A 25,905-nucleotide genomic window follows, 5' to 3' on the forward strand; every position below is an offset into this window, starting at 1 on the left:
ACTGTAAAATTTATAACAGCCTAGCTATGGTAAGCTGGTCTCTGGACTAAATTCATCACTGCAAGCAGCCAGCCTGGACTCTTTGCTCATGGAAGTGAGTTAATACATGCTAAGAGTAGGAAGGGTTTCATTGTGCCAGCTGCTTTAGAAGAATTGAATAAAATCGGGGAAAAAAAAAGAGTAGTCCATTGAAATGCTGCCTCTGAATAGAGATACTGGCAGCAGTTGTGTTTTCTGTAGCGTGCTCCTTGCAGTCCCCCAGCAAACCTTCACTGGCTGGCACAGGCAACTGCAGCTCCCATTAAGCTTAGCAGGAGCTGTGCTTGCTGAACTTGGCCCTCTGCCTGTAGAAAATTAAATGTGTTGGCAGGTTAGCCAGAGGAAAATGTTCTTCTATTTGGGGTGCTCGGCACTTGTTCTGAGGCCTTCTGGGCTTGTGGATAAGAGAAATTCTCCAAAATTAGGGCTAGCCACGAGGGCTTAGACAAATTGCCTCTTCCTTCTTTGCCTCTGATAAACGATGGGAGGCCTGAGAGCTGCACAAGCATGGTCCCTGGCAGGCCAAGCACACATGGTGGCCTGTCCTGCACCTTGGACTTCATGGTCCTGCCTATAATAATGAGAAGCACTGCTTTATTTTCTCTTTTATGTGTCAAAGGTTTGACAGGGGACAACAAGGTCACAACTTTTTTTTTTTTCTCCAGGTGTAGTGGTGATTGTAATGTGTATGTACTCACACACCCCCTTCAACTCCTGGAAAAGAATAGATGAATGTGTGAAAAAATCCTCAAATTATAGTTCTGAGTTATTGCAGTGCAATCATTCCCCCCTTTTCTGGGCTCTGTTTTAGCCCCAACTTGTTCTTTATTTGATTATCCTTCTGAATCCCCCTCTTAATTTGTGAGAGTAGATGAGCTGTCCTGTCCTGGGATTTCATAAATTAAAAATACCCCACTCTTCAAATGTCTTGGGACATTGAGTCCTTGTTTTGGAGAGTGAGGTAGTCACTTAGTAGTGTAAATCCCATTACAGACAAATGGGATTCAGAATTGCTCATGCCTATTTCTTTTATTTAAATGGAAATTTGGTCTCCTGCTAGCATATGGTCACTTTGTGTGCTCCTTGAAATTGTGCCTAAAATAAAGCAGTCCTATAAGATGCTGGTATTCCTTGCATAGTATGATGACTTACTTTTGAAGTGGACAGAATTATATTAACTGGAGTTGCAACACTTCAGTCTCTCTTAGAATGTTTACAATAAAAATCTGATGCTGACGAATATTGTGGAGTGTATTTATTCTCCTGCTGCGGATTAAACAATTGATTCTGGAAGATTAAAATGCCCTACCTGCCTTCTTGCACACTTCTGTTTTGCCATGTCAAACAATATAAAATGAATACTGCACTTCCCTCTATCTAATTGAATAATTTACTGTAAATAGCTGTCATTTACTTTAGAGCAGTAGGGGATCATTAGCCAAATGGATGTGAGTAAGTCATGCCTTTAATGCGTTAGAGGGGCCTAAAATGGAATCATCTAAATGGGACCATCAATACAGCAATGCTGAATTAAGTCAGAGGCACTTAAAGCTTTAAGTCCTCTTTCTTGTAAATTACATGCTCCCTCGGAAGAAAGATAATCAAGAACTTGCATAAATATGGCATCTTTGTTTCAAAGCTTTATTTTTAATGAATAAAATAGTACAATTTAGATGACATGATTGGTAGGTATAACTGTGTTTTGGATTTCCCTCATTTTAATTACATCCCTTCCTTAATGATTGAAGCCTTCCTGCTTGCAAGCAGCTACTTGTGCTGACTAATATTGGCTCCACTGTGTGAATAAGTAAGATGAGCAGGTAATAAAATATATTTTCTTGACTTTTATGGGTATATGACCTGATAATTATTTGCAGAAGCTGGTATTTTGTACATGTAATTTTAGAAAGGTCCCAGTCTGTCTTAACTCCTAAATGTACAATAAGTTTTTGGGTTCTTTTAATGCTCAAGTCAGTGGCAGGGCTGTTGGGAACTTAAATGAATTTGTTCCTCTTATTGACTCCTCCTGACCCTATCTACTACTTGCATTCAGTTTTCTGTTATCCTGGAAAAGGTTGGTCTTTAAAAGTCTTCAATCAGAAGCCAAACTTTAAAGGACATCCTAAGAGGAGGATGTAATACAAGCAGCAATTGTCTTGAGGTATGACAATTTAAAAATTATTGTAAATAACTTTAACTTTGGTAGTTTGTATTATCCATAAGAATTTCCCTTTTGAAGCTGAGGTCCCTTCAACCTCAATGATTCTGTGGCTGTGTGATTTTCTGAGTCAGTGACTTTATGGGAGTAGTGATACATGTGCTACAAAAAAGCATTGCCTGTCTGAATTTTGACTTTGCTGTTTTCTTCTTCTAATTTTTTAGGGGCTCTAGGATGTTAAACTTCCTGATTTATTTTTCCATGTTTACTCCTTTCTGGATTCCCCTCTTAAGTCACCTCCTGTCAGGATTCAACCATTTCACATTTTTACCAAAGTCTATTTTTGTGCCTTACGCATTTCACACTCACATGTATGAGGTCTTCAATTCCTGGAATTAGATTTGGGATGATGCTTTAAAATCAAGTTGAGGTTCAAGGGATGTAAAAAGGCACCTTCAGCCCCCACCTTTGCAGACATAATCTGTCATTGCACTAAAGAGAGTAGAGGAATTTGGAACATTATCACTTCAGAATATGGAGAGAGGTTAAATAAGTTTCTGTGTAGCTGTGAGAGGATGGTGAGAAACCCTGTTGTGAAAAGCAGGGTGATTTCTGTATTTTCATTCCCTGGATGTAACCACTGCCCTATGTTTCCTGTAACTGATTTCTTTTTCTACCCCATCTTACTGAAATGCCTTTTTCTAAAGGTAAATTCATCTTGTGCTTTGAAACTTTTCAGAATTTGCTTATGAACTGCTTTCCCTTTTATTGGATGAGTCATGAGTCGAAAGCTCTGTCCTGTAGTTCTACCATGAGTAATGCCTAACATTTTCTTGGGTTCTCTTTTAGAAGACTATTAAATTAAAAGAAGAATCTGCTTTTTGATATCTTAATGGACATTTAGGTGGCTGGGTCTCAGAACTGATTTACATTTACCACTGCAGTAATTTAAATTTTTTTCCTTCAATTTAAGGATGTCACCGTTTTCCTTGCATGTACATGTTGCTGATCATTCTATCTTTAAATAAATAAATGTATTTCAGGTTTTGGGTCTGCTGTATGAGTGCTGATTGTGCTTTTGGGGACAGTTTTCTCACTGAGGTCTGTACTGACAGTAGGTAGGAAAGCTGGGCCATGCACAAGAGCTTCAAATTACCTATGTGACATTCAAGTTGTGGTAATTAGTATCGATGATATGTGGCTTCAGGATCCTGTTCTTTCACCTGAGCACTGACTGAGAGGGGGCTATTTCCCTGAAACCTCTGCTCTGAGTCTTGTCCAGATAACATGAATCTAAAAAAAAAGTTCTGTGTGCATTCTGTCCTGCTTTTGGGGCAGACTATGCCTGACTGCTCAGGTGGCAGATCCTTCCAGTTGGATGCCAAGGCACTGGCACTTCAGTGGGTAGGCATTGGCAATACCTAGCAAGGTATTTGACGTGGTTGACCCTCAGATATTTCCTGGTATAATGTAAGTGTAATTGGCACAGGCGGTTCCTTGGATCCAGCTGATGTAAGCGCTGGATTGTTGATAGCATCTCTAAACTTAGGCACGCTGAAAATAATGACAGCCGCATTTGCAGGTGGAATGTACACTCTGTCACCCTGAGGGGTTAGGAATGTGTCTGTTTTCTTGCTGAGGCCAATTATTGCCTAAGGGTACACTGGAAATATTGGGAAATGGATGCGTGTTTCAAGATTGGCAGAGCTTTCTGAGGCTGATAGTGGAAAATGGAGATGAAGGAAACTCTTGATCATGGAACTATCTCTAGAAGTGGTAGATGGAAAATGCTGGTATTGTCATAGTGAAATGAGCTCTCTGGAGAGATTTTGAGTTTTCTCAGCTGCTCTTGCAAATGGGAGATGGGCTGCTCCACAGCCCACATATCACAGGTAACAACAGAAACAGGTTGGAAGACTGAAATTTTCGGGGCAGTGGATCAGCAGTGTGACTTCCAAGTTTTGGTGCATTTGCAACTGAAAGGGTCAATGCCAAATTTCTGGAAATTGAAGTTCATGGAGAACTTCTACACTTCTTTATTCTTACCAGTCTCACATGTCTGGAGGGTTAATAGTGCAGATACTTGCATTGGAAATGAGTGAACAGACTACTTTCCAAATGTGGGTCTAGCGTGTCTCTCTTTGATTTGCAGGGAAACAAAGTTCTATGGCATAGTCATAAATAACTGCAAAGCTCAACCTAAAATTATGGGTTTTTTTCTATAGGGAGGAAAAATAAACTCTGGAATCTGAACGCTCCTAAGCCTAATGATTAGAAATTCACTGAATTTGGCTTCTAATAGCAAAATCTTGGCACTGGGACCTTTCCTTCCAACTAATTCTGATGTATGTCTCTCTACTTGTGCCATCACAAACTGTTACAACCTCATGATAATGATGGGAAATATTTATCAAAACACTAGCCCTGTTCTGCAAGGAGACTTGTATAGGTTAAAAGATAATTTTTCTTTTCTTTCCATATCAATTTTTAGAAAATCGTGAGAACAAACAATGTAGCCATCCTGGAACAGACTGTGTAGCAGTTCATTGTGTACTCAGAACTTGTGTGCCAGTTCCTTGCATAATGGGTTACTGAACATCAGCTGATAGATGTGAAGTAGTTGGACTCCTGTAGTTTGCTGCATATCTGGGACTTACCAGTGCAAAAGAAGATACAGGCTGTGACTTGTATGCCTGCCGAATTTGGAGGTATAGTAATTAAAAATACTGTGACACATAGTACTTTTTAATTGAAACTGTACAGGTCCCTACTGAGCTACAATATTTTCAGGTGTGGCATAGTTGTTCACGCACTTATCAACATCCAAACTTTGTTTCCCACCAAACAGTACTCCTCTCCTTATATTTTTCCTTATTATTTTGCCTGTGCTCTCTGCCTTGGCCCTTCCATGCTAAAATTTCAGCCTGTAAATTGAGTAGGGGGGAAAGATTAAAAAAACCAAAACCAGGAACAACATTAACAAAAAAACCCCCAAACTCAAAAAGTTCCAAAGAAAGCTGACCCTGTGCAGGGCCAAAAGTTGGACTTGATGATCCTGATGGTCCCTTGCAATTCATCATATTCAATGATTCTGTGGACGTCATCATAGTCTACAGCTTCCTCATGAGGGGAAGAGGAGGGACAGGCACTGATCTCCTCTCAGGTGACCACTGGCAGGATGCAAGGGAATGGCCTGAAGTTGTGTTAGGGGAGATTTAGGTTGGATATCAGGAAAAGGTTCTTCACCCAGGGTGGTTGGGCACTGGAACAGGCTCCACAGGGAAGTAGTTGCAGAACCAAACCTGCCAGAGTTCAAGAAAAATTTGGACAATACTCTGGCACATGGTGTGACTCTTGGGGATTGTCCTGTGGAGGGCCAAGAGTTGGACTTTGATAATCCTTGGGGTCCCTTCCAACTCAGGATATTCTGTGGCCCTAACAAAAGCTGCCATTCCATCAGATAATACCACCTAAACTTCCTTTGTTTCGCCTTCCATAGCTCTGCAGCCAGAGACTCAGGAGTGCTCAGAGTGCACAGACTGAGTGCAGCTCGTTGACTTGAAGTAGGATTTGCACTTACTGCTCCCACACCCAACTTGATCTCTGGTGCAAAAGTAATTATGAGCAGGCTGGAAAGTCCCCCCGAGCCTTTAGGTTTGCTTGGAGTTTCCGGATGTGCTCTGCTCATGTTACACCCACCCCTGAGACACTGAATATGGGAATAATCCTGCAGAGCAGTTTTGCCTCTAGCCCTGCTGAGGATTCTGTGTCTGTGATGTTGTTACAGCTTTTTGGCTCCTCCACATTTTTTGTGCGAAGGGCAGAGGAAGAAGAAAATGTCTGGTGATTGGATACTCTTTGGCAGTGGTTCAAAATTATAAATGAAGTATTTTCTCCTTACAAACAGAAAAAAGCCCATTGCTTCTTTATTACTTGTTCTCTGTGTAGAATTATAATGACTAGGCAGCATAGTTTACTGACAGGCTGTCTGGAAGTGTTAATTGGAATTAATTAAAGGAAAAAGCAAGCAATAGAAACTATACTCAAATTTTGCTGCAGGCTCAATATTCTTATTTTTTAGTGAATAGAGTATATTGTGAAATTACCAAACTTTTTTCCAGCTTTCAGGAAGTTTGTCTACTGGATTTGCTGTGTCTATCTTGAAAAGGCAGGCTTGAAGGTAGAACTTGTAATGAGCATGAAGAGAGCTGGGATCTTTGAAAATACATAGATCAACCACATGTGTTTTACATTTTCTGTGGTGTGTTGGTCCATCTTGTATGCTTGTTGCCCAATTTGATCACCTGCTCTTGCATTCTGCTGAGTTATCTTATTAGCAGGCACTAATTTATCTCTCTCTTCTCCTTTCTTCCCTTTTAACTTTTCAGTGGCTCTCTGATGTCCTTGTTTTTCTTTTCCCCAGTTTGTTGTAGAAAGGTGAAAAATTATGCTGAAGTTTATTAAAAAAAGTAGTAAGTTTATTAGCAATTCAAATAGGGAAGTGGTTTAAGGACTAAAGATAACACAATCACAGAAGGCCAAGAACAGCTAGCTTTTTGATAAATATGTGTATATCTGTACTGGTTTAAAGCTGACCTTAAGGTTTTCAGAGTTATGACCAAAATAAAGCAATTTGATATTAACTCTGTAAAATGATAAACTTAATCACCACTGGCAAATATTGTGAAAATACCACCACTGTTTGCCATGTAATGCCTTCTGATTCTAGTCCAATACAGCCTTGGCTAGTGTGGGCTATGACCTGAATTAATAATATTGTTTTGCTCTTCTCTGTTAAAATGTCAGATTTTTTTTTTCTTTTTGAGGAATATCGAGGTAAATAAAGATGTCTTTTAAACTTCCTGTCTGACTAACAGGAATGGCTATTAAGATGAAATCCTTTCATTACAGGTAATGGTTTGTACACAGAGATGTGCAAATATTTCTTCCTTGCAGTGAGTTATTTGTGTAGGTCTCCATTCTTTTCCTTTTGAAGTGCTTAAATACAGCCTTATCTTCTCTATGTACTTGTTTACAGTATTGAACACTGGAATACTTTGTTTCAGTTTGTACTTGCATCATGTTTAACTTTGGGTAAGTAACATAATTATTTTTCTTAATTCCTCAATAGGGAAAGGACTTTCCTTTATCTCTTTTCAGGTTAAGATCCTTTTGGAATTTTTGCATGTTTGTAGGGGAAATAATGAATCTTAGCTCCAATTTAATTATGCTTGGAAGAGTCATGTTAATTAATAACAGAAAATTGTGATAATCTGTAGGCATTTCTTCTGAGCAGCACAATCTGCACTTCTATGTTTGTTCAATCTAAGGTGCAAAAATCTCCTATTTTCCCTTGTGCCCTACACAGTGGCTGGTTGAAAGAACAGCCCTTTTATTTCTGATCTCTCTACATGGAGGCAAGATGAAATCCTGGCTATGGTGTCAGGGGTAAATGAAACCAAAACAGGGCAATCTAATTTGAGTTAATTTATTGTCAACACAAGCCTCTGACCTCTAATAACACACTGGGGTCCCCAGCACTGGAAGGATTCAGACTTGCTGGAGTGAATCCGGAGGAAGACCATGAAGACTATTAGAGAGGTGGAACACCTTTCCTATTAGGAGAGGCTGAGAGAATTGTGACTGTTCAGCCTGGAGAAGAGGAGGCTCTGGGGAGCCTTAGAGCAGCCTTCCAGTACTGGAAGGGGGCCTAAAAGAGAGCTGGAGATCAACTTTCTACAAAGGCACACAGTAATAGGAGAAGAGACGATGGTTTTAAACTGAGAACAAGTTCAGATTAAATATCGGGAAAAAATTCTTTACTGTGAGTGTGGTGAGGCACTGGAAGAGGTTGCCCAGAGTTGTGGATGCTCCATCCCTGGAAGTGATCGAGACCACGTTGGAAGGGGCTGTGAGCAACCTGGTCTAGTGGAAGGTGTCCCTGCCTATGGCAGGAGGCTGGAACGAGATGATCTTTAAGGTCCCTTCCAACCCACACCATTCTGTGTCAGGGGATGCGCGGGGGAGCCAGCCCCAGCTGGGGGCTCCCATCACAGGGAAGCTGGAGGCTCTCAGAACCATGGCTGAGGTGCTGAATTTACGGCTGGCATGCCCTTGATTGCTGCTTTGTGTCAAATCTTGGGGATGGGGGGAGAAAAAGGAGGGGCTGGAGTGAAGTTGTTCAGCCTGGTGGCAGCTGGGCATCTTGGAAAAGAAAGCCCTAATACCATGCACTGGCCACAGGTGCAGGCACTGCCACGGCTGAGAGAAACCCACAGTGAAGAGAGCTGGTCTGCAAACCAGGTGCTGAAAGCCTGTTTTATCTATTCCTCTAGTAATATAGTTGAACCAAAGAGTCTGTGACCAGGAACAGGGTTGTTCCTATTGTGCATGTTTGAATCAAGACTAGTGTCGGTGCAGGTGATGTCGAACTGGCTCTTTGGGTTAAGGGAATAGGAAAGCCCTGTGCTGTCTGTCTGAAAGTAAGGGAAGTGTAAAAACCTAGGAGTTGTACCCCTCAGAATGACGTGGTAGCAGCTTGCATTACTGCTGCTCTGAGAACCAATAAACATTTTTATATGGTGATTATTCTGCACCGAATAAAAGGTAAAATATAGCTCTGGAGTGCACCAACCTGACACTTATTACTCAGTTCCTGGACCTCAAAAGTAAATTCTTTTCCAGTGAAACTGCCACTAAAATGCTAATTGCTAGAAAGGTGACCACTAATCAGACCACAATACTGCCAGCTATAGAAATTGGTGTGCTCCTTTCAGAAGGGGAGATTTTAAAGACTTTGATAAGATTAAAAAAACCCAAAAGATGCCAAGTGGCTGTTCCAGTGGCCTGCTGCCTGAAATGATTTTGAGGGGGAATGGATGAAAAGAAGTCATCAAATCTGTTGTGCCATTCTTTATCTCCTTATTTTAAATCTTTTCATAATATAGTCCATGATGATGCAAACTCAATTTTTCTGGATATTTTGTATCTAAATGGGAAAATTTGCTAAAGATGCATTGTAAGAAAACTCATGCCTTGGCACAAGGACTTACTGTAGTTCATGTGGTTATTGATCTCCATTCCTAATCTTGGAGAAAGCTGGGTTACCTAGATAAATGTGTCTATGTTTTTCCCCCGATGCCATCAGAATTCTGGTTGCATTGCATATATTCTACTTAGTGCATTTCATATGATCCACTATCTAAAATAAAGATATGGAAGGAGCAATCCAATAGATCTAGCTTTCAAAGCAGGATTATGCCTTGTGGTGATCATAAACAATTTTTTCTTTGTGTTCAAGGAGGGCTTTAAAACCAGGAAAGGAATTAAGGAATTGAACTCTGTAAGCAGAGGAATGGTACTGGCTTCAGATTTCTTTGGTTTTTTTCTTCCACCCTGAAGGATCTACACAATAATGTTCCTTGTCTGGAATTTTTAGGATGGCCTATCTGACTGAGGTAGATTTTTATTTGCTTCTCCCTCTCCATCCCCCTGGATATTTCCAAGGTACAGATATGTAAAACAAGGCTAAAATGGGAAATATCCAGAAGGAAAAAGAAATAGCACAAACCAATTTGCATGAAAAACTACATTAGATGTATGTGTGTGTATACATATATATACATACACTCTCCAAACCTCCATATATATTAAAATTTATACTTAAAAAATATTTAATGTAATGGAAATTTATAACGAATATATAAGAAGACATAGTTTTTACAATTATGAAAATATAAGTGAATGCAAAAAAATATTTAAATAGATGCTAATAAAAAATTATATATGTTTTTTATATGTGTATATATTGAAGGACCTGTTGGATGAGGATTTGGGCACCCTGATCTAGTGGAAGGTAACCTTACTCAAACCCAGGGTGTTGGAACTAGATGATCTTTATGGTTCCTTCCAAAACAAAGTGTTCTATGATATATTAAAAGGAATATTTTCAAAGACAGAGACTCATGTAAAATGAGATCCTCTCTCTGCAGAAAGCAGAGAGAAAAGAGGAAGAAACATGCAATAAAAATAAAACCCCTCTTTGACTGAAACTGGATTTATGCTTCAGATTGTACTTGAAGTGTAAGGCATAAACTGTTCAGCAGTACTTTCTCTGATTATTGGTTCTGCAAGAGCAGCTGCCATGAATGAATGCCACAGGCAGTGCCTTTTCCCACCTCTCCCTCCTAGTTTTAGTTTTGCATTCTAGGAGTGTGGTCCATAGATCTGTGTATATGATCCCATGCTGATACAACCCATTTTAATGCATCGTTTGAAGGGCTCTTCATTATTTTTGCTCCTGGTTTTATGGTTTCTTAGATTTGTGACACCCAGCTTAATTTTGAGTTGGCTCTTACTATTGTAATTAATTCATGTCTATATAAGCCTCTTATAAAGCAGAATGACACAGGATCTTGAGTTCTTAAAGGGTTGGTGTGGAAAAACTTCTGATGGGCTGGATGTGTTGCTGAAGGACAGAATGTATGTATTTACTTTCTGACCTCTCACATAAATGCTGTCAGAATTTTGCTCTAAATTTGATTTGTGGCATTCCATTAACAGTTATTCTGTGTATAGGAGAATAATAACTAATGATTCCCAGACTCCCAGAATTGTAAAATAAGGGCAGGCACTGTTTGGCAGAAAAGAGACTGTACTTTAGTACAGACAGGAACTGTTCATATTAATCAAGTGATATCTGGTCTGAAATGACTTCTAGCTAATAACTTCTTATTCTCAGGTTAACAATATTGCTTACAGGTAACATGCTCTTCTAATTCAGATGATTATTAATGATCAGAGGCTAGATGTGTGGATTTCTATCTCTTTCTGAAAGAGAAATGATGCTCTTTATTGACCTTATTTTAAGATATGGTTAGTGTTGAAATTATGATGTTAGGGGTTAGAAGGGGCCTGGTGAAAGTTCACAGATTTGACTTTTGATTTGAGCCTTTCCAAGGGTGAACATATGTGACATGAATGAGCTCAAAAATTTGAATTTAATTGTGTGACGTTTCAGGGCTTATTTATTAAGGATATAATTTTGTGATAGAGAACTTTAGGGCTATCACTAGTAGAAGGAAATGAGTCACACTGAGTTCACCTGAAAAACATGCTTTGTTAGCATGATACTTTTGGGCATGGATGTTATTCCGAAAAGAATCCTTATGCTAGAACCCTCCTAATTTCTAGCTTGTTAAATATAAGCTAAACACACTGAATGATGGAGAAGAAATTTAAACTGGGAGATTTTACAAGATACAGTTTGTTTTCCTAGCAGAAATAACAGGTTTTGCAGGGTGCTAAAAAGCCATCTGGCAGTGTAGAAGCTGCTCTCTGTCTCTAAACAGGCTGGTGCCAACAGGAGGCTCCCAGCAGGGAGTTCTTGTAAGGCCCGAGGAGTTTGATGTGAAAGAGTGGGATAACAGCTGCCAGCTGCACCACTCTGCTAATGAGGTGTTGCACAGGTTTCCCCCGTGCTGCCAAGCCTGGTGTAAGCTGGGATGAGACTTCTCCTTTAATTTACAGGTGGGCTGTTGGACAGTTTTTTAAGCTGTTTTTAGTTCTCTGTAAGTTGCTGGCAAGGCCTGGTGCCTGTCTATGAGCAAGATTCCCCTTCCCGCTTTTGTGGTTTTTGGGGCTTTTTCTGGCCATGAAAGTCACGTCCTTTAGTGACACGTTGCTGATTTCTGAGAGCAATGCTTACATGCTCTTTCAGGTGTGATGCATTATTCTCTTCTGAACTCCCGTTCTCTGAAAAAGCTTTTGGCTGACTGTCTTGGATGGGATTGAAACGTGGTTTGTGCTCTGCTTATCTACATCTCTTCCATGAGGAAATAACATCTCAAAACCTAATTCACTGTTGACATGACAAAGAGAAAAATGCAGGACACAGAGCCTGCTGCCTTGAATACGTGTAACTCCACATGCACCCACTGCTACCTACCAAAGGAGTCAAACAAATGATAAGTCAGCCTTTACATTGTGATACAAACCTATGTGCAGATGTAAAACCCTATATAAGGTGTTAAATAAAAGGCCTCATAATAGTCCAAGAATACAATTTTATTATGGCAGTGTGTCACTCAGGTTTCTACCGAAATTGCCAGTATTGCAAACTACAAGCAGTGGGGTTTTGGTCTTGTTTTTTTTGTACAAATTTACCTAGACATCTCTGACTAGCTGTGGGCGTAATCATTGGTCGTAGAAGCCAGTGGAAAAAAAAATTAGACTCTCTTACAGAACTCTACTGATGTTACCTATTATTATGTATATACTTAATAAAAGTGAGTGTGTGAGTAACATCTCCATAGTCAGCTAGAGTAGAGGACTTGGCTTTTAGGAGTGCTGACTAGAGCTCCTCACTGTGCTGTGGACACGAATAAAAAGCAGAATCAACTAAATAGGAGGACTCATCAGCTCTCTCCCAGTCTTTACTAGAAAGTGCAGTTGTCTTGGTCTTACCTGGAAAGAGGAATGAGAACACTGGAAACTGAACAATATCTGTCATGGGATGTTGTAATTGCCCAGCAGGTAGAGGGGCTGTTCCAAGAAGCACCAGAAGCCTGTACCATATTTCACTGGTGTTTCAACCTCTCTTGTGATCCTGGGGGTGCAGTGGATCCTCTGGCAGACTGCCAGGTGCCTGGGGAGAGCATTTCCTCACATTGCCAACATTAATTTGGGATTAAAGATTTGAGCTAATATCTAATCATAGTCTCGAGCCAGACAGTTTGGTTAAGGTATTGTTGTGGCATTATGTTATTGTTCCTGAAGAATAAGTAACCTCTAAGTAGGAGTTGATAATGTTTTTAAAGGCTCTCAGGCATAATATAAAAGTGTGTTTTGTGGGAAGACAGCATATAAAAACTTGCATTTTTGTCAGGTTTCTAATTTATGGGGAACAAGGACATGCAATAACCTAATTTGTCTGTGTACATTATGTCACTGATCACAAGTAATGGAGTACAAGCAGGTGCTTTGATTTGTATGTGTAGAAATTGGTAGTAGGCTGAGCTAATGGTGAAGTAGCTTTAGCTTGCCAGAGGAAAGCCGTTGATTTAGTGTTGGTAGCATGAGAAGGTAAATCCAGGTCTCATGCTGAGCAGAAACACATAGCTAGTGTCCATGAAATCTGTACTTCTGCAGGCTGAAATGGTGGGTTTTGGGGTCCTTTAAATGATAAGATTTAGAAGGGGAAGCTTCATTTTGGAGATTAAGATTTTATGCAGACGTATTCAGCTTTAAGGGTGTCTCCTCCAAATGAAGACAGTGATTATCGTGATATTTGTCTGTTTCCAGTAAATGTGATTATATGATTATTTTTATCTGGCAATCTTAAATGCCTTTAAAAAAAGACAAATTCTACTAGTGGAAATGAAGATAGCTGATTTATTCCATTTGTTAGTGAAATCAGTATATCATACACTAAATGTTTTAAATTCCCCCGGGGGGGCCCCCCCCCCCAAAATAAGCTTGTTTTTCAGATCTTGGTGTGTCACAGGAGTAGAAGAATACATACTAATATTTTCATACTTGGGTATATGAACCTTCAGTCAAAGCCTATGAACTATCTGCTATCTTTTTAAACCAGAGATTTCAGTAACAATTAAACTATTTTTTAACGTGTTTTTTAACAGATTCTTTTCCTATATTTCAATCTTCTTAGTCCATACATCTAAAGAAGGATTATATTGAGTTTGTTATTTCCAGGAAAACCTGGGGGGTAGGGAGGAACACTGGGTGACACCATCACCAAACCAATCTGGTGCTAACAGTGGACAGGACATGTGAACCCATTACATTGGTTGTAATACTTTTATGTACTCAGGGCATGTTTGTGAGATCTTGGGGAAAAAACAAGGCCATGCATTAGTAATGAGATCAGTTTGCTAGGAAAGGCACTGAGGACCACTCTGTGTCAATTAAGAGCAATTTGGGGTGGCAAATATCTTGAATGCTGGCTGACTCAGCTTGCACAATGCAGCCAATAACCAAATAGCAGAATTTCACAAGCAGCCACATCAAAGACACTCTGCCTCAGTTGGTGATGCAAACAACAGTAATTTCCTGTGTAAAGTATTTTCTCTAGGAGTGAGATCCATTGAACCCAGTTTTTTCTTCACATCTAAGAAAGCATAATTTTCCCACTGTTCCTGTCTCCTTGTCCAAACAAATTCATTTCCTCCTTGTTCTTCCTGAGTCATGGATTAATCTTTTCCTTCAAGTATTTTGCCTTAGTTTTCTTCTAGCCTTGTGTGTGAGTGCAAAGGACTTCACCTTTTTTGGTAGAATAAATCCTCTATGATTTTTGATGTGAATATACCAGATTGACCTATAGTAGGTAATGGCGTAATAGAAGGTGAGGTTAATTAAAAGAAGAGCACCCCTTCCTTTTGTGAAAATGAGGCGTCTTTCTTCTCCTCTCTTGTCTCTCTCTAGTACAATAATGTTTGGATACATCTCTTGGTCACTAGGAATAAAGGAAAAACATTAGAGGAGAAAGATGTGTGCAGCATTTAAAATGGATATAAAAGGAAATTGTTTAGCACGGAACGGTCAAATACTTCGGTAACTTAGACATCAAGGACCTTTCTGTAAATGTAGTACTTAACAATCCTGAAATCATATCACAGAATAAGTAAGGTTGGAAGGGACCTCACTTGCAATCTTTCTCACAATAACATGAAGAATTATTATAATAATACATTTTCTCTAGCATTAGAGTTATTACAAAATAAATGAGGCTAAGTAATACCCCAATATTAACTCAGAAATATTAAACCCAGATGGTTCTGACTTGTGCAGTAGTCCAGGATCTTCCAGCATATGCAAACCCTACACTGTTTATGCTGTGAAATGTTATTAATGGCCTTGGTTATCTGCTGGAGTTGTGGGGTACCTGTGGAAAAGGAGCCTTTTTAATTGTTTTAATGAGTTCTCTCCACAGAAGAGCAAGACAATGCCACGCCAGCCTGGGCTGAAGATGCCTGAGTTTCCCTAGGTTTACTAAATGACTGGTTTTTTTTTCTAGATTCCAGCCTATGGAGAAGTGCACATAAGAACTGGATAAATATGGCTTTTAAGGGCGAGGACCACTTAGATTCCCTTTCCTTACCAGTTCAGCGGTAAGTGGTGCACTCTATTATCCAGATTTGAGTGATTAAATGCTTCTGAGGCTGCAGCTGCACTTTCCTTTGAGGCTCTGAAGATTCTTAAAAGCTCACTTTTAAACTCAGCATTAGGTAATATTCCTACAGAATCTGGAGAATGAATACGGAAATTTGAGATAAATTTCTTGAAGCATTTGCAAATTTGTATACTTGGAGTCTGGTAAATCATAGCAGTGTTTCTGCAGCCATCGTTTTAAATGGATGACCATGTTTGCAGTGGAAATGTGACCACAGTGACTGGACTGGTTCTTAGTCATGATGGAAATGACTGGAACCCTCTGCACTCTGGGAAGACTGCTGAAAGTTACAAATGTAAATTATTTAGCGTGGTTGACTTTGTTCTGGTGTAGGTATGGTAATGATATGAAGGTTATGATATAAATTCTCCAGTCTGTGGTGCCTTGTTGGGAGTGGAGACACTGGTGATTCTGCTAATCAACAGATTTAAAAAAAATCTGTTGGTTGCCATCTAGTAGCTGGATCTGTGTAGTGTAGTTTTGCTTATAGCATAACAGAGGTGCCATGAAAAGAAAAAGAATACAATAACCTGCAGTCATTATGTGGCACAACTGGGTTTGTTTTGTTTTGTTTAGGAGGAGGAGGAGGAAAGAGGGTGAGGCCTGCTGAATGCAGGAATAAAATCAGAAATAAAATGGATTTACATTTCAGTCTTTTCCCTAGTCTTCTTTCTTCAGGTCAGACTGCAATTCTTTATTGTAATTAACTGGTTGCTGACATACAACCTCAAAATATGATGCTTTTCTTCATTAATAATTTGATATTTCTCTACCTTTCCTTACCTTGGTCTTCCAGCAGACACTCTGATAATGCCATTAAACTCACAGAGTAAGACCATATAAATGCATTCTCTTCTGGAATAAACACTATATAGAGGTATGCCAAGAACGATGGGTTAGTTAAGACTTATAGTTGTAGAAAACCAGCTGGAAAGAGAGCCAAGGGAACAGGTCCTGTGGGTGGCCAAAGGCTGATCCGTGCTGATGATGGCAAGATTTGTTTACCAGTACGTAAATGGGGAAATAACCATGAGTCTCTCCATGCTAGCAATTGGAAATGTGGAGTAGGAATAATGCACTTAGAGGTAACAGCAGCAAGGAACAGAAAAGCACTGAATTTCGTAGGCTGGTGACTTCTAGAAAAGGAAAGTGCCTGCAATTCACAGGTGTGCAGTGTTTGGGGAAGCAAAGCTCTGCCATGTTATGTGAACAAAACCACCCTACAAGGACTCCACTGTAACTTAGCACAAGAAGTGACTTGGAAAAGTCCCATATAGCAAGCATTATGTTTTGACAAAGCGCTTGACTCAGCAGGGAAATTCTCTATAGTGAAATTTAAAAGTAAATAAATAAATACTCTCCCTCAACCACAATAAAATATAAAGCTCCTATTTTTTTTAAAATTTCTATTTTGAAAAAGAATCCTTTTTCCTAAAGATGAGGGTTGTTTCAGGTAAAGCCCCTGTAAGAAATGGGCAGACTGAAGATGTTAGTTGTCAGAAAGGTGAAGGTACAGAGAAGGCTGGAACTGAAAAGAAGAAAAGGTGTTTTTAACTTAAGAATTCAGCAGAAAGAGCACAGTATGGACTAGATAAAGTTCAGGAGCTGTACAAAATGCTTTTCTTGATTACTAAAATAACCAACAAATCCCACTCAACAGCTTTTCGAAAGAAATGGAATTTTTATGAGATTAAGTAGTTTCTTTGGGTTAGAGAAAGAAGTGATATGGCTCCTGTAGGGAATTTAAAACGATTAAGGGAATTTTCAAAATAACAAGATTCAAATCTTATTGTTTTTATTGTTCCTGTATCCAAGGCTAGGATGTATGACAGTCTCAGGATTCCAGTTCCTCCTTTTGGTGAGAGGGGCTTGAATTAACTTCTTGTGTCCTGTCACAGGGAGAAGGTACCTCAAATCCAGCTGAGGTTAATCCTGTGTAGGACCACAGCCATGTCTTGGTTCATGCTGAGGTCATGATCTTTCAGAAGTAAAAACAGGCAGGTCCCTAAGCAAGAATATCTGTCTCCATAGGAAAAGTGTATCATAAACATGCAGATTCCAAGTGTTTCCACAGTGGTCATTGGGGTCAACAGTTATCTTGGCTGTATAAGGATTTTAAAACTGGGGCCTTAAACCAAGTCTCTGTGCTGCATGAGTTGTTTACACTCTTTCCTTAGATTTTATGGGAAATCACCGCTTATATTGGAGTCTCTAGGGTATTGAGTCACTGTGTTAATGGCTTCCTAACACACTGTCAGACCTGCTGGCTCTAATTGACATCTAGGCTTCTATGGATTTAAAACTATGCACTATCCTGAGGAAAAACACAAATTATTGTTACAGAAACATTATTTTCTATTTCAATGAGTTAGGAACTTAAATGAAGGTTTTGTCTCTTAGGAGAGAAAACAATTGGAAATAGATCACTTTTATAAAGGAGTAATTTAGTACTCTCCAAAAGTTGTACTCCTTTGTGAAGAACCTTACAGGACCATAAAAATTATGTTTTCATCAGTGAGGGCCAGTTCACTATAGCATGTGAAATGTGTGTGTATTCCTTAGAGATGCTCATTAGCCCTATTCTGAAATAGCTGTTTTTACTGTAACTTTGGGAAAATGTCAGTGCCCTTTCCTTATCTTTATACTGGTATTGTTTTTCCATATTTCTGGTGAGCTTTTACATTGGTTTTTCCATCTGGAATAAAACCTACCTTTCAGTTATGCTCCCATCCTTCATCCTGTGTCATGAGTGTTTGTTGGCCTTCTTGCTTTCAGTGGGTTAAAATTGTAGTTTGCACAGGCTTTTTTCATTGTAGACATGCAGATTTTTATACTTTCCACACTGGATGGTAAACTAAACTTAAGACAGTGCTGAATCTGAAGTCCTTCAATTAAAGAGAGAGTACTCACAACCAAAAGTTGAAATAGGATGCTGTTTTGGCTTCTTGGATTATGTGTTCAGTTCAGGGCTGCAATTGGAGAAATACAGTATAATTAGAATTTTTTTTTAAAAGAATAAAGAATTATCTTTTATCAAAATTAGGTTATAAAAACCAACCACAATTGTCATCACCAACTTCCCCTCTTCCCCATAAAAACCTCCCAACCCCAAAACAACAACCAAGTAAAAACAAAATAAAATTAACAAAACAAACTGAAGAAAAACCTAATCCTGAATATGAGTCAACAATGTGCACTAGCAGCTCATAAAACCAGTTGTATCCTGGGCTGCATCAAAAGAAGCGTGATGGAGATTTGAGCAATCTGGTCTAGTGGAAGATGTCCCTGCCCATGGCAGGTGGGATGGAACCAGATGATCTTTTAAGACCCTTCCAACCCAACCCATTCCATGATTCCACGAATTGTTTAAAATAGCTTGATGGTTTTCAGCAAGCAAATTAAGGCTACTTCCAGAACTCCAGGAGTGTCCCTGAAGGGCTGGGCACCATGTTCTCTTTCACGACTCTGTTGAGTACATTGCTGCTTGGCCAGTGGGGAAAGAAGTACTGATTGAAATGATGCAAATGATGCCTTCATGGAAATAGAAGGAAAAAAAGAATTGTTTATATTTGGTATTAATTGACTCTTAGATAATATTCATCAAAAGTTGCAAGTTGTGACTGGAAATAGAAGCAAGAGAAATTCAGGACTTTATACTGCAGGCACTGCATTGATTCTGCTTGTTACTCTGCCAAATCAGGATGGAAAAACTCATAGAACTTTATAGAAAATATGGACATATGAGATGAAAAATAGAGAAGTCTATAGTCCCAGAAGTCAATATTGTTTAAAAGGAAAAAAAAAAAAGGAAAAAACCTCTTTATAAAGCAAGAGGATTTCTACTTGATTAGGAGCTGAATTTTTTCAGGGACCATTCACATCTCATTTTACTTCTACTTTTAGAGCTTCATGTGGCCCCTATACAGCTGAAAAGAGGCATTTTCAGGGGTAAGACGTGCAAATCTTTCAACATATTTCATATTGTGTTCATATGGGGCTGTCAGGAAAAGAATGGATCCATCCATTGGTCTCTACCTGCAGAGTGTCTAAAATTTCTCAGTAGTCAATATATGATTTAGTGCTCTGAATCAAAGGCAGTGAAATTTTTTTATTATTATTTTTTTAATTTTTTTTCTTCAGCTTACCAATGATGTCCTGCCCCTTGTATTCTGTAGGTCATGGGAATCTGTAGGTATTGATGCTATTGTTTTTCTGGCCCTGAATTTTGGGCAGTGAGTTGTTTGGTTGCATGTCAGTTCATTGAAATGTTTGCTGTTTCATTATCTACGTGGTTTCTTAGATATGAGTCCCCAAGTGGAGGATTTCTAGGGATTTGACTTCTGTGAATAAATGTGAATAAAGATTGTTCTCTTTTTTCCTCATTCTGCTCTATTTTTTTTTTAACCATCTCAGTTCCTCTTACTTTTCTATTTCCAATCTGCATGGCTTCTGTAATTTGTAGCCACATCTCTTAGTGCTTGTTCTCACAAGATTTTCCTCAGTTTTTTATTTTTTTTATACCACCTCATTTAGTTTTCAGTTTTAAGACCATGCTCCAGTTATAATTAATCATAAAATCCTTTTAAGTAAAATTGCTTTAAATGCTTTGTCTGATCAGGGTTTGTATATGTCCTATATTTTTAGGCATCTTCTGTAAGTGCTGAATTCTTCCTATTTCAGTTTCCTACAGTGTTCACTGCTGATAACCAAGGCCTTGTTCTGTATTTCTGGCTTTTCCCACCTGTGTCTGCAAACTGAACTTCCTGTCTAACAAGATCTTCATTCAAAGCAGGAAACAACATTTATATTTCTGTCTTGTATTTTACAAGCTGCTTTCTGTGCATAGATCTTGCCCTGTTAGTTAGAATCCTACATTCCCTATGATCAGTTTTATTTGGATTACGTCAGGAATTTGTTTGGTGTGGCTCCTTGAAAGTAGTCAGATAAAGACTGTAAGAAACTCTAGAACAAAAAACCACCAAAAAACAAAACCCAATTTATTTGTAATACAAGAGGTAGAGCAGAAAATTTTCAGAGTTCCAAGTTCAGTGTGTTTACATGGCTCTATGAATCACTGCTTTGAGTTTTCAAAAACCATTTGAGAATTGAATGCTTTCTGGGGAATTGAAAATGTGTTTTGAAAAACTTCTTTTTGCGATAGGCTGTGGGAATAGATTATGACAGAAGAAAGGAGGGTGCTTTGGCAATAATGCAATAAAATCACCTTCTAGTGACAAGAAATAAAATCAGTTATTGCATAGCTCAAGGCACTCATGATACCTCATTTAATGACCTTGCATTTTTTTTCTTTCATTTGGTTTACCCTACAACAATTCAGCAAATAATTTTATAGCTTCAGAAATTGAGCTCACCTTACTATGAAGTATTTTTGACTTTAGTGATTTACATGGCACCTGCAACCAAACTGAAAACTGAGTTGTTTGTAGGGAGTTTTATGGTGGTTGTAAAACAGATTTGTGAATCTGTATGGTCCTTCTGGGAAGGATTTTCAGGCATGCTAGCTGACCAAGTCCAAAGGGTGATGTTAGTAAAGCAGCATGTATTGATTTGCCATCATTTGATGGCATTCATGAGGAATATGAACTCAACAGATTTTTTTTTTCACCCCCATGTGAATCCATGGGTAAAAATATCTCTGTTCCTCTATTTCAGGATGTTAGAATGTAGGTCAGCAGTTTAGCTAGCAAGCAGCAAAAATAATTGCATTTCACTTGTACTTTGGGCATTTTTGGGGTCTGTAAGTCTGCCAGAATGCAAGATATTTCCTAACCTTTTCCTTCCGATAGTTTTAGCATTATATCTTTATATTTAGTTATATAATGCACTGTAGAAATATGTTATACTACTTCCCAGAGCTATGCTGTAAAATATTGTATGTTGAACTGTAGAAGTCACAAAAGAATTTTGGCTTTTAACCCGAAGGAAATTTGAGTTTGTCTGTTACAATAATTGTGAAGTTATGGTAACTTTAAAATGTGAACAAATTGATGAATTTAAACAATCTGACTGGCCTCACTAGACCTTTCCTTCATTAAACTTGATATTTCTTGTTTGTGGCTTGCTGTTACTTGGAAACTACTTTTTAAGGATCAAGGACTGCCTTTCATCCTTAAAGACAATTAAGAGTTTATTCTGAATCCCTTGTCAGGGTCAGTGATGTTTCCTAGCATGTGGCACACAAGCACTGTAAAGAGCTCAAAGTAGTGCTGGTGTAGCCTTTATTATGGAAGAAACTCTCCCTATTATTTTGAGAATGAGTATTTTTGAAATGTGGGAATCTGTAGAAGAGGCTCCTCTCTTTTTGTGTCTTAGATAAAAACCAGCTGCGATCTGCACAGTGAATATCTTGTGTTTGGGCCTTGGTATCCTTTTCAGAAATTAATTTGAATTAACCCTCAGATTAATGTCTTTGAAATCACTGACAGAACTGTGCCTGAATGTTTGGTTGCCTTATCTACCAGGCATAGATGATGGGTTCTGACTGCATCTTCACAACTGTTGCAGGAAGGTTTTATTGTGACATCAAATTAGTAGTCCTGTCAACTTTACACCCTGTAGCTTGCTCTTCTAGCCATTGGTTTATGGCTTTGACTCCACAGTTTGTGCTTCTCTGCTTTCACTGATCCTAGCAAGACCTTTTCAAACAATTCAAATATTTGTGGTCTGTGTTGCTTACTTGCATTTTGACTTTCATAAGCGTGTTTTCCTGTGTCACATCTCAGAAGTGATGTTGATCAGGTTTAGACATCTGCCACCGCTCCTGTTGGAGTGCTCTGTTTTCAGAAGGCAGACTTGCTAGTTATTTCTGTGTAAAATTCAAGGTTTTATCTTGCACATGGGAGCCTTCTTTCCTGTTTGTTAATCTAACAACATGAATGATGCATTGACACAAATGCTCTGATTTCCTTTAGTCTGCCAAATATTTTTATTGCAGTTTGATACTTTTCTGCTTTATGAAATCTTCTAGCCAGGTAGATGGATTCTTAGAAGTCTAAGATATTGTAAATGTACTATGAGAAGATCATGGAATTTTTTAAAATTGTAAAGTAATTCATATTGTCATCTTAGTACTTTTGCTCAGAATTTTATTTTGCCATTTTCTATTATCATAAGGGTTTATACTTTATATTTCCCTTAGCATTAACAGTATTCCTTTTTGGTTCACAGGTGGTGTCCCATAAATTCTCTCCCTGAAAAAAAAAAGGGCAAAAGTCAAAACCTGAAACTGTTTAATTTTGGTGCAATCTTAAGTGAAGTACGTAGGTATCTTGCTTATTTGCCATACATCCTTAGAAAAAACCCCACCTAAAACCCTACTATAATGCCTCTTTTGGTTGAGTTGCTGTGCAGTAATATTATGGTATTTTGTCATAATGTTTCAGCCATGGGTAGCTGCTAGAAACCACAGGCTTCACTGCTGTATTGTCTTTGTGAGCTTCCTGGCATTAAATAATACTGAGCCTGAGCTCCAAGTGTACACTTTCTGAACCCAGTGTGTTTGCTGTGGGGAAGACATACAAAAGGAAACTCTCCCAGCAAAAAAACATATCAAGTTATTGTAATGGTCTGATCCTGTCCTGCTCTGATAATTTGGTCATGCAGGGAAGAATTTGCAAGTTAGAGCCTTCAGGATGGCAAGGTTTAGTAGTATTGGTAAACAGTGCATTTTACAAGGAAAACGCAGAGCCTGCCATGTCTAATCTTTGACTTCTTTACTTTCCAAGTCTGAACTTTGCAAATGACAGAAAAGACTGTGTGTCTGCTCTTCCATTTACAATACAAAGTTATTAGTTATTTGTATTATTGAGACACTTTGACTTCCTATGCAACTTTATCTATGTCAGGTAATCTGAATTTACTACTCTTGCTGGCATAACATTGGCAACTATAGCATGATTTATTTTTTGGCAGGGAAGTGTATGGGACACCACCTGTGAACTAAAAGGGAAAATTGTTAATACTAAGGGAGGTAAAAAGTGTAAATTATTATCATAATAGGTAGACTAAGCTGAAATCAAATGGCATGCCATGGAACCAAAAGTTCCATAATTTTCTCTCCTTTCAGCAGTTAGACCGTATTACTGGTATTATCACGTTGGTAATGTAGCTGCAATTGTTCTGGTTAGCCCTGGAAGGAAATTAAGGATGAAATCCTATCTTTTTACTTCAGTAAATATCCAAAATACCTTTCCTGTACAAAATTGAAGCTGCTTTGAAGCATTCCAGGGTCCTTCACCTTTAGTGTTCTAACAAAGAGGGCAAAGAACCAAGTCGTCCTCCTTAACAGAAATACAACTCTGCATGAAACTTGAAAAAAAAAAAGGTCAGACTAATGAAGGGATCCTAAAACTCAAGGAGTAAAGTTCACTGAGTTAATTATTGACTTATTCTGAGAAAATATGGTGTTGTCACCTGTCTTCAAAAGGGCAGTGTGGGTTGTTGAAACTTATTTAACACTAGAGACATCACTCCTCTTAATGCTATTGTGGCTGTAATGCTGATTAATCTTCTTGCCTCAGGCAAAACTCTTTACCTTCCCCTGTCTTTGTGTTCCACCTCAGCTGTGGAAACACAGAGGAAGTCCTTACTGGCCTATCTCCATATGTTTCTGTTGCAATGGTTCTTATACAGCACTATACTATGAGCTCATGTGCCCTGTTATGCCTGCTGTGGGTGCAGCATCCTCCTGCACTGCGGCACGTAGGAAATGTTGAATGTTACCTACAGGCTGCTTTCAGTAAATGCAAAAAATATGTTTCTGTTTAAAAAACATAACTTGTTCCTTCCATATGTTACATTTTATCATCATTTTCACAGTGGTGTTTTCTGGCAAGTGAGTTCATTAAACTCTCTTTACAACCATGGCCATAACAGAGTATGATGAATAAATACCTCTACCTTGGTATTTCTGAGGTTTTCCCCACAATTAATTTTTTTTAAAATTAATTCCTTCATTAAAGATATTTTAATGGTCTTACTATGGCTTGTCTTTTCAGCTATGTAGGACAAATACTAGTACCATACTGAGTTAAATACAGTATTTTTCACGTCATTTCATGTTTCCTGGAAATTTCTTCCTTATTTAATTGCCTGGTCTCTCTTAATCTGGTTCACTGTTGCCTGGGGATGGTTGGGAGGATCTTGTAATCAGTTGTTCAGTAGCCAGTAATGAGCAAATTTAAGAAAGCTGTAAGGACAATGCTCCAACTTTGTAAATTTTTTTTTTTGTTATTTTCCCTTTTTGACAAATAATATAATGATCTTAAAAAATGTGCTGGTCAGTGTGACCCCATTTCTGGTCTCATTAAATTGGCCCATGTCTGTTAGTGGTTGGGTTTATGAGCTCATATTAACCCTGAGGGATTTGGAGTGCAAACAGGAGTTTAACATTAAGCTGAAATCTGACTGTTAACAATTCCAGTTGTTTTGTTTTGCTCCTCACAGTCTTTCAGAGAATGTGGTAAAGTGAAAATATATGTACACACATATACAAACATATTGTTTTATTTAGAGCAATCTGCATAAAGGACTATATGTAGTTCCTGCTTCTAAACAAACAGCTTTTCATTATGTTGCAGGTATAAACTATGCTTCAGGTATTTGAATTTTGCATTTTGCTAACTGTGCATACTTTATTGCTGAATTTAGTTCAGGGCTATTGTGGGAGTATAGAAAACATCTACATCAAGAATGTAATATTCTCTTCAACTAAGGACATGGAAATAATTTTCCAATATCTTAAATGTCAGCAGCACTGATGTCAGGATAAAGATTAAACAAGAGCAAAGCAGGGAAAAGCTGAGAAAATTATTGAAGGAAAAAAGGAAGAACTAGGCAATGGTATCCAAGTAGTTGAGGCTGTTCAATGGATGACAAGATAGATGAAAGCAAATTTTTGGGAAGTGCTGTAGAGCAAAAAATATCTTGTTCAGTATCAGCTGCCCAGAAATAGCATTTTGATTTTGATTATTATGTGTTAGATTAGAGTATTGTGTTACACAACTTAACTCTGGGATAACTGTGATAGTGGGGTGGGATGAAAGCAAAGGGCAGGCAAATACTGGAATTGGGAAGCAGTGAAATCAGCTAATGATACCTACTCAGATTGTTAACCTTGCTTGCCAGAATCCCAAAGTAAGGGAGCCATAGATGTCCACTGGCTGACTTACAGGCCAGGCTTGATTTCCGGGCCAGAGATTTCTATGCTTTGTGCCATCAATGCAAAATGACACATTTTACATTATTTTAAAACTTTTTTTAATTTTAAAGAGCAACTTGCAAAATGAATTCACTTAAAAAACTAAAGTTAATATTTCAAGCATAAAATCTGCCATGCTGGCCTTGTGAATATCACAAGTGTCTAGTCTGCAGCAGTGAAGAGTCCTTTATCCAAAGGTGTTTGAGTTGGGTTCTCAATCTTGAGAACATCAAGGAAGTCCTCAGGCTTCCAGATTTCAAGTAACAATCCTTAAAATCAACTATTGTTTAACTCTTTCTT

General features: G+C 38.5%; 1 protein-coding gene across 2 annotated transcripts in view; it reads left to right on the forward strand.

Annotated features, from left to right (window-relative positions):
• Positions 1–25,905, forward strand: part of INSC (INSC spindle orientation adaptor protein) — a 132,528-nt gene that overhangs the window by 25,404 nt on the left and 81,219 nt on the right. For both annotated transcript variants that reach the window (XM_042038690.1, XM_042038691.1), the window contains one exon: positions 15,231–15,324. In XM_042038690.1, the coding sequence (XP_041894624.1) occupies positions 15,272–15,324 (53 nt within the window). In that variant the 5' untranslated portion in view covers positions 15,231–15,271. The remainder of the gene's footprint in view (positions 1–15,230; positions 15,325–25,905) is intronic.

Source organism: Corvus kubaryi, unplaced genomic scaffold (genome assembly GCF_017639235.1).
Source record: "Corvus kubaryi isolate FWS band 111438036 unplaced genomic scaffold, C.kubaryi_AGA036_p1.0 37392, whole genome shotgun sequence".
NCBI lineage: Eukaryota > Metazoa > Chordata > Aves > Passeriformes > Corvidae > Corvus > Corvus kubaryi.